At 39.0% G+C, this 13,086-nt stretch overlaps 1 protein-coding gene across 20 annotated transcripts in view; it reads right to left on the reverse strand.

The window, feature by feature from the left end:
* Window positions 1-13,086, reverse strand: part of MCF2L (MCF.2 cell line derived transforming sequence like) — a 161,774-nt gene that overhangs the window by 57,952 nt on the left and 90,736 nt on the right. For all 20 annotated transcript variants that reach the window (XM_083834901.1, XM_083834916.1, XM_083834915.1 and 17 more), the window contains 2 exons: window positions 8,689-8,772; window positions 588-702 (listed from right to left, as the gene is read on the reverse strand). In XM_083834901.1, the coding sequence (XP_083691027.1) occupies window positions 588-702; window positions 8,689-8,772 (199 nt within the window). The remainder of the gene's footprint in view (window positions 1-587; window positions 703-8,688; window positions 8,773-13,086) is intronic.

Raw genomic sequence — 13,086 nt, forward strand, 5'->3', positions numbered from 1 at the left:
CCCATTGGCAACACTATCCCATACCTTCTAAGAGAATCAGGATTAATTGCTGGGCCTGCTTAGCACTACTGGTCAGATTTTTGGAAGTGCTACAGAGACTGTAGCACTTAATTGCTGAGATAATGAAAATGAAATGAAGCACAAATGGTTAGGACAAATCCCAGTATGTAACTATGCAGTATTCCCTCACCCTGAGTAACATCTTGAGTAACATCCAGGAATTCGCATATCCTGCCAAAATTGTATATGTTTTCAATTAAAACACACAACACCGCACTCCAAAATCCATCAGTGCAAAAATATGAAACAAGAGGAAAACTTCTATTACAGAATCTATATCCATACCTACCAGAAAGTAATTTCTTCTTTCATGCTCTAGATGAATGATATATTGCTATTTATAGTTTTATCAACTACAACATTAGGCTGTTCACACTAATCAAGACTCTTATTGACGCTGCATCACCTGCTGCATTTGCATTTTCTTTAATTAAATACAAGCCTGACCTCTACCCCATGATATGTGTTTCTGAACATAAGAAATCCTTTATTGGATAAGAATTGTTTTCTCCTGGCGGGGTGCTCACCTTGGGATGCTGGTGAGGTAGGTCAGGACATTCTGGAACTCCTTCTCTGGGATCTCACTGAAAGCTGGGTAGTCTGGAAAGGTGATAACAGGGCATCCATCTCCCCCTCTTCCACCTACAAAAGAAACAAGAAGCAGGCACATTTACATAAATGTCCCATTTCCTAGACTGCAATTTCCCAGTAACTAAACTATTGTACTTTTTCTTATTTTGATGCAGTGCTCATCAGCATGGACACTATTTATTCTGAACAGTCCAATCTCTTCTTCAGAGCTTACAAAGGTTTATAGGAAGAAATTTATTACACATTAATTTTTTCCTGTGCATGCTAAGTGTCTTGTGTGAACACAATTTGGACACCAGATGGCAGTGCATCTTTCATTTGATAAATGCCAACCGCAAGTAAATACAACCCCTTTGGAGAAAAATGAAGTAATTTAGGGGAAAAAAAATAATAATAATTCAGAACTAAGCAGGCAAATCTCCATCTTGAACCAAACTCAACCTTCTTACCAGTTTGAACTCATTACTGCAACCCTCCCCTCAGCTAGGGGAGCTAGCTCTCTAACGTATCTATTTTTAGGTACAATTATACGTTATTTTCAGCTTTCCCCTGGTTACTCGCTTTGTTCCACTTAGCTTCTATAAATAGGTCATATGAAACAAAAGAAAAAGAACAATACTCTTGCAGGACACAGCCTAAAAGAAGAACCACAGAACACAACTTTCAGGAAGTTCCCAGACCACCAACAATTGTCAAGGGCAAACGCGGAGCCATCCAGCCTTGACAGAGTCTACTATTTTTCAGTTTCTATTACACTCACTGGTGGCTATCATGGGTGGGGACGACTCCATCCTGCCTGTAAATACACTGTTGTGCTCTGATTACGTTAATCCAGTATTTTCCTGACGGGACACTTGAGCACACCTATACCTCCCAAAGCTGCTCATGTGCTTTTCCTTACAGAGCCTCAGTGCTGCAGAGCTTAGAGCCAGGTGCTCTGAGCTGCTCTGCATAATAAATTCCCCATAATTTCAGCTTTAACATCACTGGCCTAGAGAAGGCGCTTTCTATATTGCGACTTGAAGTACACGATATTGCAACTTGAAGTACACTGCCACAAATGAAAGACATGCTGCTCTAGTAAAGCATTGGTTACTTGCAAATGACCATTTGTCACGGCAAGTTACATAAAGATCACAGAACATACAGCCAAGTAAAAATCCTACATTGAAGTTGTGTTGGTATGAAATACTAATATAGTAGATGAGTTCGTTTTTTAACGTCCTTTATTTCAGAATGAACTTAAGGCAGCAAGGAATGTGTTTTTTTTTTTTCCTTCATTCAGAACCACTTATCCTTGTTTCACCTCTGCAAAAGCAGCATTATGCAGTTTAGTCCTAAATTAGCTGTGCAAAATGTGATTTTCTTTCCTTCTCCCAGAACTAAGCCAAGCCACAGAATTTTGGTGCGAGTAGATAAAAAGGAAATTGGAGTTTGGAAAGCCAGGTTTGTTTGGTTTTTGGTGTTTGTTTGTTTGTTTTAAGTGAGTGGGAAAGCAAGAGAGTGACAAAAATAAACAATTTGATTTCTCTCATCCTTTCCAAAACATGTTTTTAAGGCAAAAATTTAAATATCTTATTAAAACCAATTCACATAATTAGCCTATTAGCATTCAAAACCCAGTTACAAAAAAGACATGAAAACTAACCTGAACTCCACGAGTGCCACAGCTCATGACAATAATTCAATTTGTACAGTCATTTAGAGTCATTTTTTAAATGAGCAACTGTAATATTCACACAATCACAAACTGTAAAAATCATAATCCAGTCATTTAACTGTAATTTTTTTTTTTTTTTAAAGAAATCCAAATCTGTTGGTAGAGTGACTGCATCTACTTAGCTCACAGTCATGACAGCTGCAAAATCATCTCTCTCCCTGCAATTCACCCTCCTGAAATGTCCACCACAGCTGTGGACCAAGCTGAGCTTCTTTGCAGGCCAAGTTCGATTCACTATGCTGCACACAAGCCTACTCTCCTATTGCTAGGCGTAAACAGGGATGCATTGACTTGTTCAGCTGGAGTGTAATAATTTTGTGTGTTCCTAAGACAGCCCAGTATATCTTTGGGAGCATTTTCAATCTAATCTCAGGTGGGTTTTGTTGTTTTTTAATTTATTTTTTTTCCCGAAAGGATATTAAAGCTCCTTCTTTTGGAAGATACGTGTATACACACACGCACACACACAAATGCTATTATGACTATGCAAGGGGAAACATTGAAAAATGTCTGGTATTATTTCTTTTTGAGGTATTCATTAAATGCCACTTGAGTGCCAGCTTTTGTTTTTGGTTAAATTGCAAAGAGCAGAAGAGAATACACCAGTCCTTAAGTACCTGCAATCAGTCCTCACTCATTTTGCCTGAAATGGTTTCCAAGAATTACTTGAGACTGGTCTCATTACATTTGTAGTTGCAAGGAACCACCTCCAAATGAGAGACTCATTATTTTTCAGTCTAAAAATGGAAACACCATAGAAGTGAAGAGCACTGAAACGTATATCTGCAATTAAACAAAAACAAAATACCACTTTACATGAAGTAGATCCACTTCCACCCTATTTCCGTGAGCCTTCATTAAAGCAGTACTTTGTTATTAACTCATTTACAACTGGCTTTGCAAACCTATTCAACTGAAGCTTCCAAAACAAATTTGATATCAAAGAAAACAAATTACCCATGTGAAATTAAAGTTTTTCAATGGATAAACCCCTACAATTCCAGTAGACTTCCAGTGAGGTGGGGCTGCCTTCTAAGTAGATTAATGGCCTTGGTCTGCAGCCAGTTGTTACATCAGTGACAGCCCTGTATTTTGGGGGAAATATGCATTTTGAAAAAACGTTGAATTGCATTAGCTACACATGTTAGGTAGCAAAATGACTTAATTTGGGTTATGAAATATCACATAGTGTTCCTAACTTCTCTAAAATTTTTTAACCATAGCACTGATCATTAAAATTATGTGGATCCAGAGAATTAGCAGTAGTCATTAAAATGTGGATCCGGAGCATCAAGAACTCATGTATATTAAAGGAATGGAAAAACAATCCTTAGAAACTAGCAAACCTAGGTAATTTAGCATTTATTCTCTATATTCTGCTACATCTAACTTTTCCTACCACAGTTACAAAAAGAGAACATCATAAAAATGAAAATTGCAAGTCAGTAGAGTGATAAAGAACTGCCAAGCCAAGGAAATTTTAACACTGTTTTGCACAAATTCTAATCAATAGTCATACGATGGACTTGTTGTCCAAAAACACTCTGAAGTGACAGCTATTACTCTTTTCAGTTTAAAACTGCATTGAAAGTTACAAAAATTACGAAATTGGCACAGCTGCCAAAAAACACACGTGTACACTGAGAAAATGAAAATTTCCCACAGCCCAGTAAAAGACACGCTGTTTTTCCTGGTAGGACTGGCAAAATCAGGGAGCAGCAAAGTAGAATGCTCAGACTTTCAGGAAACAAAGGCAGATTATTTTGCAGTGTTCCCCTAGTTATTCTGCTCCAGTTTGCAAACGAAAAGGTACTCTCAAAAGCACTCTACCCAATCCCACGAAAAGGAAGCAGTGTAGGTGGATATAATTATATGATGACAGATTCAGGTTAGAGGACCTGCATTTTAGCTCTATCATGCAAATGAAATGGCATTCAAATTAAAAGAAAGATATTATTTTTCTATTGATCAATATGGGCACACAAGACTCAAGAGCTGAGTCATTTGACAATGACGATGATCAAGAACTTCAGTTCAAAAAGATCCAGCCTGTATAAAAGTAATCTTGTTTGCAGTGACGTCAAAAGTTAGGTACTTGTGCGAATGAGAGAAAGGCTTAGTACATATTTTGTTTTACTGCTGTTGTGGTTCAGATACTACGTTTATATGTTTCTGAAAAGGAATTTCTCCTTTCCTTCTCTTGAGGAATATACTCAATTGGAGTACTCAAAGTACGTGAAATTAAGAGTAGACTTCAATGAATTAGTGGATAAAAGCTTCATTGCATATCCTTTGCAAAGGAAAAAAAAGAATTGAGGTATTTATTAAAAAGTATTTCCTTGAAATGAGTGAAGTTTTAGATTACTTCACAAGCTGCATTTTGCTCAGGCTGATCAGTAGTCAGTATACTGGCCTAGAAAACAGATTTTTTTTCTTCCACATTTTTAGTTTCTACAGACAGCAAGTTCAGTGTACTGAATATAAAACCACAGTTAGGTCAACACCTGAGTGAGACAAACTGCTCCTGTTTTTTGCCTCTTCCACTGTCAGTACAGGACACTTACAATGAACGTGTTATATGGACAACAAAGTTGAAATTTCAAAAATAAATGCTGCAATGTGTATAGTACGGAATCCACTTAGAAATTCTCAAACACAGTTTACAGACTCAGGACCTAATGATACAACAAAGATAACAGTTTAACCAGTAAGGTATTTCCAGGTCACTTCCGTACGAGAGAGCAAGAACATTGCTGATGAATTAAAGTTAGAGAGAGCAAGGAGAAGCAAATCATTTACAAGGATAATTTAAGGGCCAAAGATTAAGCATTTTAAAAGCTAGAACCAATGCTAACTTTTTCAACTGCAGGAAAAGCCAACTATGAATAAATATGCAAAAATACAAGTTGCATGAAGAATTAAAAATGGCAACTTTCCTTTAATGGAAATAACTTTGTTTGAAGTTGTGCAATGTATGAAGAGGCATTCAAAGCAAAGTGAGCTGAAACAGCTGGTTTCAGTACTTGTGCTGGCCAGGAGTGCCATTTGCACATCACACAGCTTGTATGATTTAAGATGCATATAAACATATACACCTGTCTGTGTGCTCTTGTTCATCTACATTTGTTTTAACACACCTGCATATAGCAACTGCAGATAGTTACAAAGTTGGCTACGAAAGTAATACAGCAACTTTCTAAGCCAGGGAAGAGAAAATATTTGTGAAAGAAAATATAAAATGCAAATGAGAGATTGTAAGAAAGGTACGCATTTTCCAGAGACTTTTGAGTAGACCCTCCAACGTCCCTTTAGAGGAGAAATAAATAAATAAAATAGTAATAATAATAAAAAACACCTTTGCAATAGAGGAAAAGTGGTTACAAAAATAAAAACTAAGTGAAGAACATGTTAGACAGGTGAAACAGTGAACCATGTAGAGAGGACTGTCTGCTTTGGTATGTGGAAGGGCACACCTAATATGGCTTAGCAGCAACAAAAAGTGCAACAAAAATTCTTGAAGTTAAGGACCTTGTTCCACAGAAGGAAGAAACTCCAAAGAAAAATGTAAGCAGCTGGGCCTGAGGTAAAATATTAACACTGGGGTTTATAATCTTGTTTTGTGAATGACTGATTTGAAACCTCATCCAGAGCTTGCAGCTTGCCCCTATTACATGTGAGCTGAACACAACTGCAGACACTGCTGAGCAACAGCTGGAGCCTCCAGCATCTGTAGGAGCAGCTAGCACCTTGCAACCTTGACACAATTACATTTGGCTATGCTTGCTGAAAAACTTAAGAATTAAAATAAAGTTTTATTTTAAATTGTTTTGTTTCAAGCCTAACTTGGATGTCCCCAGAGCATTTATATTATAATCTAACACAATGAGAGAGACAGAATCCTTTGTACCTCCAGAGGAAGAGACAGACAAACAGGTGATCCTGTTTTAGCTCAAAACACAGAAATTAGCTCAGGAAGGGCTACAATCTTCAGCTGTTGAAGCAGACTGGTTTGCATTCACTATTAAGCAAGCATCCCACAAGACCTAGATACATCCTATTTGTGAAACTGATGTGATTCTCAAGTGTATGTTGCATTGGTGTTGAAAAAAACACCTAAAAATGAAACATATGACATTGATTCACCACACCTGCAAAGAAGCTATCTACCAGAAGTATTCGTAACCTAGAAACTTTAATTTTAGTGTGTTTTGTGTCACGTCCTAAGATTCTATTTGAAAGGCAACTTATTCATTAAAAAAAGTCCCCTTCACACACATAGGGAAGGTCTTATGTGGCATTCCAGCAAAGCTACTTGTAAGCACAACAACTGCAAGAGTAAGTAAATTGTATATAAATTGAGTATCAAAATATTAACTCTGTTCCTTTGTTCACAAAACCCATAACAACGCCACTTGGTACAGCACCGAAAATAAAACCCTCAGTGTCCGGCAGGAGGACATTAGGATAAAAGAATTGAATTTCAAAGTGAAATGAAAATGCACAACAATCTAATTGCCCAATAATAATACAATGTAATGAAGAATATAGTTACAGTCCATAATAATGCAGCTGTCCTACTATTTCAGGCGAACAAAACAGACTTAAAATAGATATGAGATTTAAATATAAACCGAATAAAATAGAATGAGGAACGGCTGTCCTCACTGAGCTCCACTGCCCAGCAGATGTAATGAGTGCTGATGACACTTGTAGCTGTAAGAACTCAAGACTGGTAGGGGGTGAAGAATCTCCCACTGGACTCAATGAGATTTCAGTTATCTACTGAAATCACCAGTTTTCCACTTACTTCTGAGGGTCAAAATATAAACCCTACTTGGAGCTGCCTAGATAGGCTGGTTCTTGCATAACACTATTTCAAGCTAATATTTGCCCCTGGATAAAAAGGAAGAGCTTGGAAAGTCAAAAAAATAAATTGCCAGAAAAGAATTGTAGCTTACACACCATCATCCCAAATGAACCATGAACAGCCATCTTCATAAAGAAAATAATCTTATTTCCATGTACTACTATCAGCCCATAGAAAACACAACCACTACTACAGTTCGAACACTTAGTTTAGCTTATGAGGCAGTAATAAGTTATAAATAATGATCAGCTGCGATAACAATGAGATTTAAAAAGGTTTTCTCAAACAAAGCAGCACATTGTTTCATTCCTGGGTGTCCCTTGATCTGATGCAGGAAGGGATTCAAAGGAGAAAGAACAGTCAAAGTCCAACTTCAGCCTAGAAAGGTTAACCTCCTTCATACTGAAGGAGGCAGGGCAGCTCTGCAAAGCTCGTCCCTCTCCATGTATTGGAGGGAGGGCAGGGCAGTAAGTCCAACAAGTTCACTGCTGCACACCTGTGAGAGCTTTACAGACAGGAAGACAAGAAAAGAAAACAAACAACAACACAGAAGCTTAGCAGACCCCTGTCTCAGCCTGATCAGCAAGCAGAGGCACCATCTCCCTTTATCCATTAGGGATTAGTCACGGTCAGTCCCAGCATCTGGATGGACCAAGCTCAGCAACTGATGCCTGCACAGCACATAAACACATTGCTTACCTGGCGCAGGTAATCCAGGGGCATCAAAAACACTCTATGCTGTGTAAACACAGCTGTGCTGCTTTTAGAGACAGCTTTTAGTCTACAAAGCAGGTTCCTTTGCAGAATGAATGCAGGGATACCAAGAGGAAAAGCCCTTCCAGAGCTGCATGTGTCTGAGCGTGGCACTGAGACTGCTGGGGAATGTGCTACAGTGGTGCTTGCTCAAATATCGCTTTGGTCAAGCCCAAGGTGTCAGCTTGGGTTTCAGTACTGAAGCTGACAGCAGAGCTGGTGGCAGCTTAGCCTGCAGTATGAGGACCACCAGACCACAGCGACATCAGCACACCCACGCTGCATCTCCAATTCCCAACAACAGCTCAGTTAGTTGGGGGAACTCTATACCAGGATGCAAGCCCTGTCTCAGCCACGAGCACTGGGAAGCACAGCTCCCTTAGCCCTGACTACACGTTCACATACCAGGCTCCTCTGAAATTCCTTATTTTTTCCCATTTATTCCTCTGTCCTACCCTCAATTCCATCCCATTATCCTAGACGCTGAAAATGATTGATAATAAGGCACGATGGAAATTTTAAATTAAATAAATACCTTCACTTTTTTGTAAATCCTTAAATAACGAGTCTTGGTAGTCTGTATTTTCAGTTACTTATAAAGAACACATTTGTGAGGCATCAGAAGCCGTGAAAGCATAACAGGTCCAGCCATAGAACTGAGCAGTATCCACATGAGGGACCATCATACACTTCTTACCTGACAGGTAAGCAAATTGTTTCTTTAACTGGTCCTGAATATCTGCAGCATAGAGGGGAATGATATCCTGATGCATGATTTCATCTGTGGGGAGAAAAAATGCAATGCAAAGTCATTTTATGTAAGGTTTTAGAGCAGACATGAAAAATAAAATAAAATCGGCGCTAAGAAAAAAACACCCAGAAAATCGTCTAAGTTTTCAAAAATAATGAAAATATTTGGAGCCTTTCAAGTGTTTGCCAGGGGCAAACTTTTCTTTGAACAGCATATTGATAAAAGATTAAGAGCGACGTAGATTTGCTGGCATGTGGAAGGTATACTGGATGTCACTGAACCAGACATTGTAAAGCTAATATTCCTCAGGAATGATGTTAAACAGTGAGATTTTACATATCAAATGCATTTTTTATTAAAACCTTCTCAACCTATATGAAAAAGAAGCAGAACAAATGTTAGCATCCCGCTTGCCAGGCCTCACTGAAACCATCCCACACTGCAGACCTTCCCAAGCTCCAGCACCTACCAACTCCTCTGGATTTTATGGAAGGAGCAGCACACAGCTCTGAAACCATCACTGCTATCCCACCCAAAGGGAAGTTTTATTGATGAATAACCTTCATTATTCTGCAAAGGGAGTATAGCTAGCATTTCACATGCCAAATAAAGGGTAGGGTGCTGCCAGAACCTTGCCTAGGGCCTAGATACCGCAAGGTAGCACCGCTCTGCGTGACGGGCCTAGCAGGCCTGGAAATTCAGCCCCGCACAAGATGCACTGTGGAAAAGCTTTGCCTATTCTTTTATCTTAACCCTTCTATCTCACGGTAAGGAGAAGTGTAATAATTTCCTGAATCTTAGTTGTCGGCCACAGTATCTGAGCCAATGTGCTTCCCCCAGAAGGGAAAGCTCAAGCAGAAATCTAAGTCTTGCTAACTGCTTGAATCTGCTGACCACGATAAAGACCTCCATTTCAAAGACATGTCAGAGTTGCCTCTGTTCACTGAGCTATGACCTTGTTCTTAAAAGAAAACGAAAAGTTTTAATCTTGTGATTCTAAATATTAATTATCTTCTATTTTTTGAGCCTCATTGAAAAGCATTGAAAGTATAACTGAGCATTTTCATTCCTTCATTCTGAGCATTTTTTAACCCACTGTTACATAAAGAAGTTTTGCTTTCGTTATTTTTTCAGGTACATTAAATACCATTAAGATACACCCAATTCTTACACTCAGAACCATAAGTGTACACAGAAGTAAGTAAAAATAGAAATGAGGTATGGGGATAAATATCATCTGCATTAAAGTACAAGCTGATTGAGCAGAAGTATTGCTCTGGCCCGCAAGGATGGGCTATGCTCTTACAGAGATCTTTCAAATGCCAGAAATTGAGGGGAGAGCCCTGCATTGCTATGAGCAATTCTCATGCGTGTACAATTCTGAGAAATGCAACTATTTGAGAACAGTCCCCCAAAAAGCATTCTGCTATTTCTTCCAGATAAGCAACAACTTATACTGGGAAACAGAACTTCTCTGTTCCCTTTCTGACAGCCTGACAAGAGGAGCAGCCGTGATCACTGTCAAGGTCACACACTAATCAGAGCTATTTTTCTGCATCCGGTGAACGGCTGCTGGATCAGAAGACCTCTGCATACCATGCTGTCAAATCCGTAAGTGGGCAGATTTAGCTGTCAAGTCATATTTCTCCAAGACCTGCAGTTATGTCATCATCTTAAGGTCTTAAGGAGAAAATTAGAAACGGGTCTTTTAAAAGTTCCATCTCAGATGGCCAACCCATTTCCAGAAGAGGGGAACCCCCCACTCTCCAAAAGAAAATAGATTTTATTTTTACTCTAAGTGCTTGTTAATACAAAGAGCCCACCTGCAGCAGTGGTTAAGAAACTAAAGTCAATCCCTGATTCTGCAGGTGAACCCATTCAGCCGATCCTATGACAGGATCAATGCCAACTTTTTTGGTGGGAGACATGAAAAGTGAAAAAAATGTAATCACTGTGTAATACACCATCCTGTCTACAGTCACAGGCAGAAGTAATTTTCATTACTGCCACATAAGCCCATAATAAAACAGGTGTGTGTTGCATACATAGGTAAATACGTGACACGTAACAATTAAATAGGCAAGATGTTCATAAGTCAGGGAAACTATATTTTATGTTTACCAGACACAAGGATCCCCGCTTCCTGTCATGCCTGCGTGATCTGTCACGTTGCTGTCCTGACTCATGCCACACAGAGATGCAAATTGCTTTGGTTGCCTCACTGCTCTCTGTGCCAGGAGCGACAGCTTTTGCAACCCGCCAGGGCAGCCCACAAACTTGAGATCACACTCTTTCAGTGAAGATGCAGAATTTTCCTCTCTCCGGTTTAAATCACAGTTTTAATTCAAAGAGCCAGCATGCTTGCAGCTGCAGGAGCAGAGCAGCGTGCCCACTTACAGACCAAAACCCTCCTGAAGCCCATCCAGTTGTGGCTCTCTGCCAAAGCACAGCCCTTCCCCACCTTGCTCTGGCTCATCTGGTTTCACGACACACTTCAGGAAGCAGATTGTGTGTTAAGATCAGAGCTGGTTTTCAATAATTTGAAAAAAAATAATGAGATAACACACAGCAGCACAAAACAAAGTGAGAAAATGCAACTCTTGAAACTCCTGAGCTGTTTATGTTCAACAGCTTGACAGGATGCACTTGAACCCAGTAGCAGTGATGGGCTGAGGAAGAAAACCATGAAAGCACAAGGCAAAAGATAGAGAGCAAGCTAAGTACTTGAATGAACAGTAATCATCAAAAATGAGACATGGACAGAGAATGTCCATGAGATTAAGAAAACAGACAGGCTTATATAAAGTCGGGACTCTGGGGATTTATTCCTGCTTCTCTATCACATTTGTTGTGAATTTTATCCACCATATTACAGTATCTTTTTTTCCACTTGACTTCTTATGAATAGAATATAATCTTCATAATCCAAGAAGTTACCTTGACCAATAGATGGCATTCATTACAACAGGACTAAGTGATGTGACCTTGAAGTTACAATAATAGGCAAAAGTAGCAGTTATCTGTGTTAGCCACCCTTGTTGGTGATAAATAAAAAGAGAAAAATTCTGCAGCCACATTTACTAAACAATAAAAGTTTTATCATGTATTTAGCTGTGACAACAAGCAGCTTGCCCTTCTACAGGAAGAGGATGGAACTCAAAAATACAAATGCGGCAGTTAAGACAACTGCTGTAACACAAAAGCAGAAGCACCCCAAATGCGCTAATGCTGTAGTATCCAAAGTGCATCCAACAATTCCCATGTTTCTGCAGCGCCCACCAGAAAAGAAAAGGCAAGTTTCAGTGAATTGGAAGGCTTTTCCTAATCTACGTTGCAGCTGCATGAGGGGATTGCAGTTTATATAGAACATTACTTAAACACCACTAAAACAGTTGGTGTGACAAGCTACAACATAAAACCTAAACGTGCTACAGAGTTCAGTACGGGCTGCAAAGCCAGCACAGGACATTAAGTTCTGCACCCAACCACTTCGTAATCTTTATGCATTGCAAGCTAGGAAACATGAATTGCTTCAGTGCTGTAATTCATCATTTTGGTTTGTCAAAAGTTAAAGTTTCTTGGGGAAAGTTTTGTTTCTTTTTCTTACAGGATATAAGCAGGATTCATTTTTGGATTTCTTACACTAGGCACCTATTGTAAGTGGATCACTACTAACCAGACTCTCCATGGACAATAACTAACAAAAGGTTCCCCAGCCTTTAAAAGCCACACTGTAAGCTGATGCTGAAATGTTGCCCTTTGGATTTAATATTACATACAATAACTGTCATTCATTCTTGTTTGCACTGCTTTGTGCGATCCTATCAAGATGGTAGAGTAAATCAACAGCCAATAAGGATTGGAAAGTAAACAATCATTTTTGACGTTTCCTTGAGCTAAATAGGATTATTTAAAACAAAAGGATGAAACAACCACCACCACTGCAACCACCACCACCTTGACACACAAGTGTAGAAGGCCGTTGTCAAGTCACTGATCAGAACTGTAAGAACAGTTTGCAGACTTCCTGTTATTTACATATTGAAACAAAGAAAATCCCTTCTTTCTTTAATGTAATTCTTTCATTACACCCATATCCATTACTCTTTCCCAGGCCTGAAGAGCTGAAATACTGGCATAAAGCTTTCTTTAAGATGCCAGGATTCATTTTTTTCTTGAAAAGCACTCACAAAAAGAAACACATTTTTCAAGTGCATCTATCAGAAACTTGTCTAGCACATTGGCAACAGAGTAGGTAATCAAATTGATGTCGGTTTACAAGACGGAAATAGCATACAAACACAAGCTGCTTCCAAATACAGAATATTCTTAAAAGCAATCTGT

Source organism: Anser anser (assembly GCF_964211835.1).
Source record: "Anser anser genome assembly, chromosome: 1".
Lineage (NCBI taxonomy): Eukaryota > Metazoa > Chordata > Aves > Anseriformes > Anatidae > Anser > Anser anser.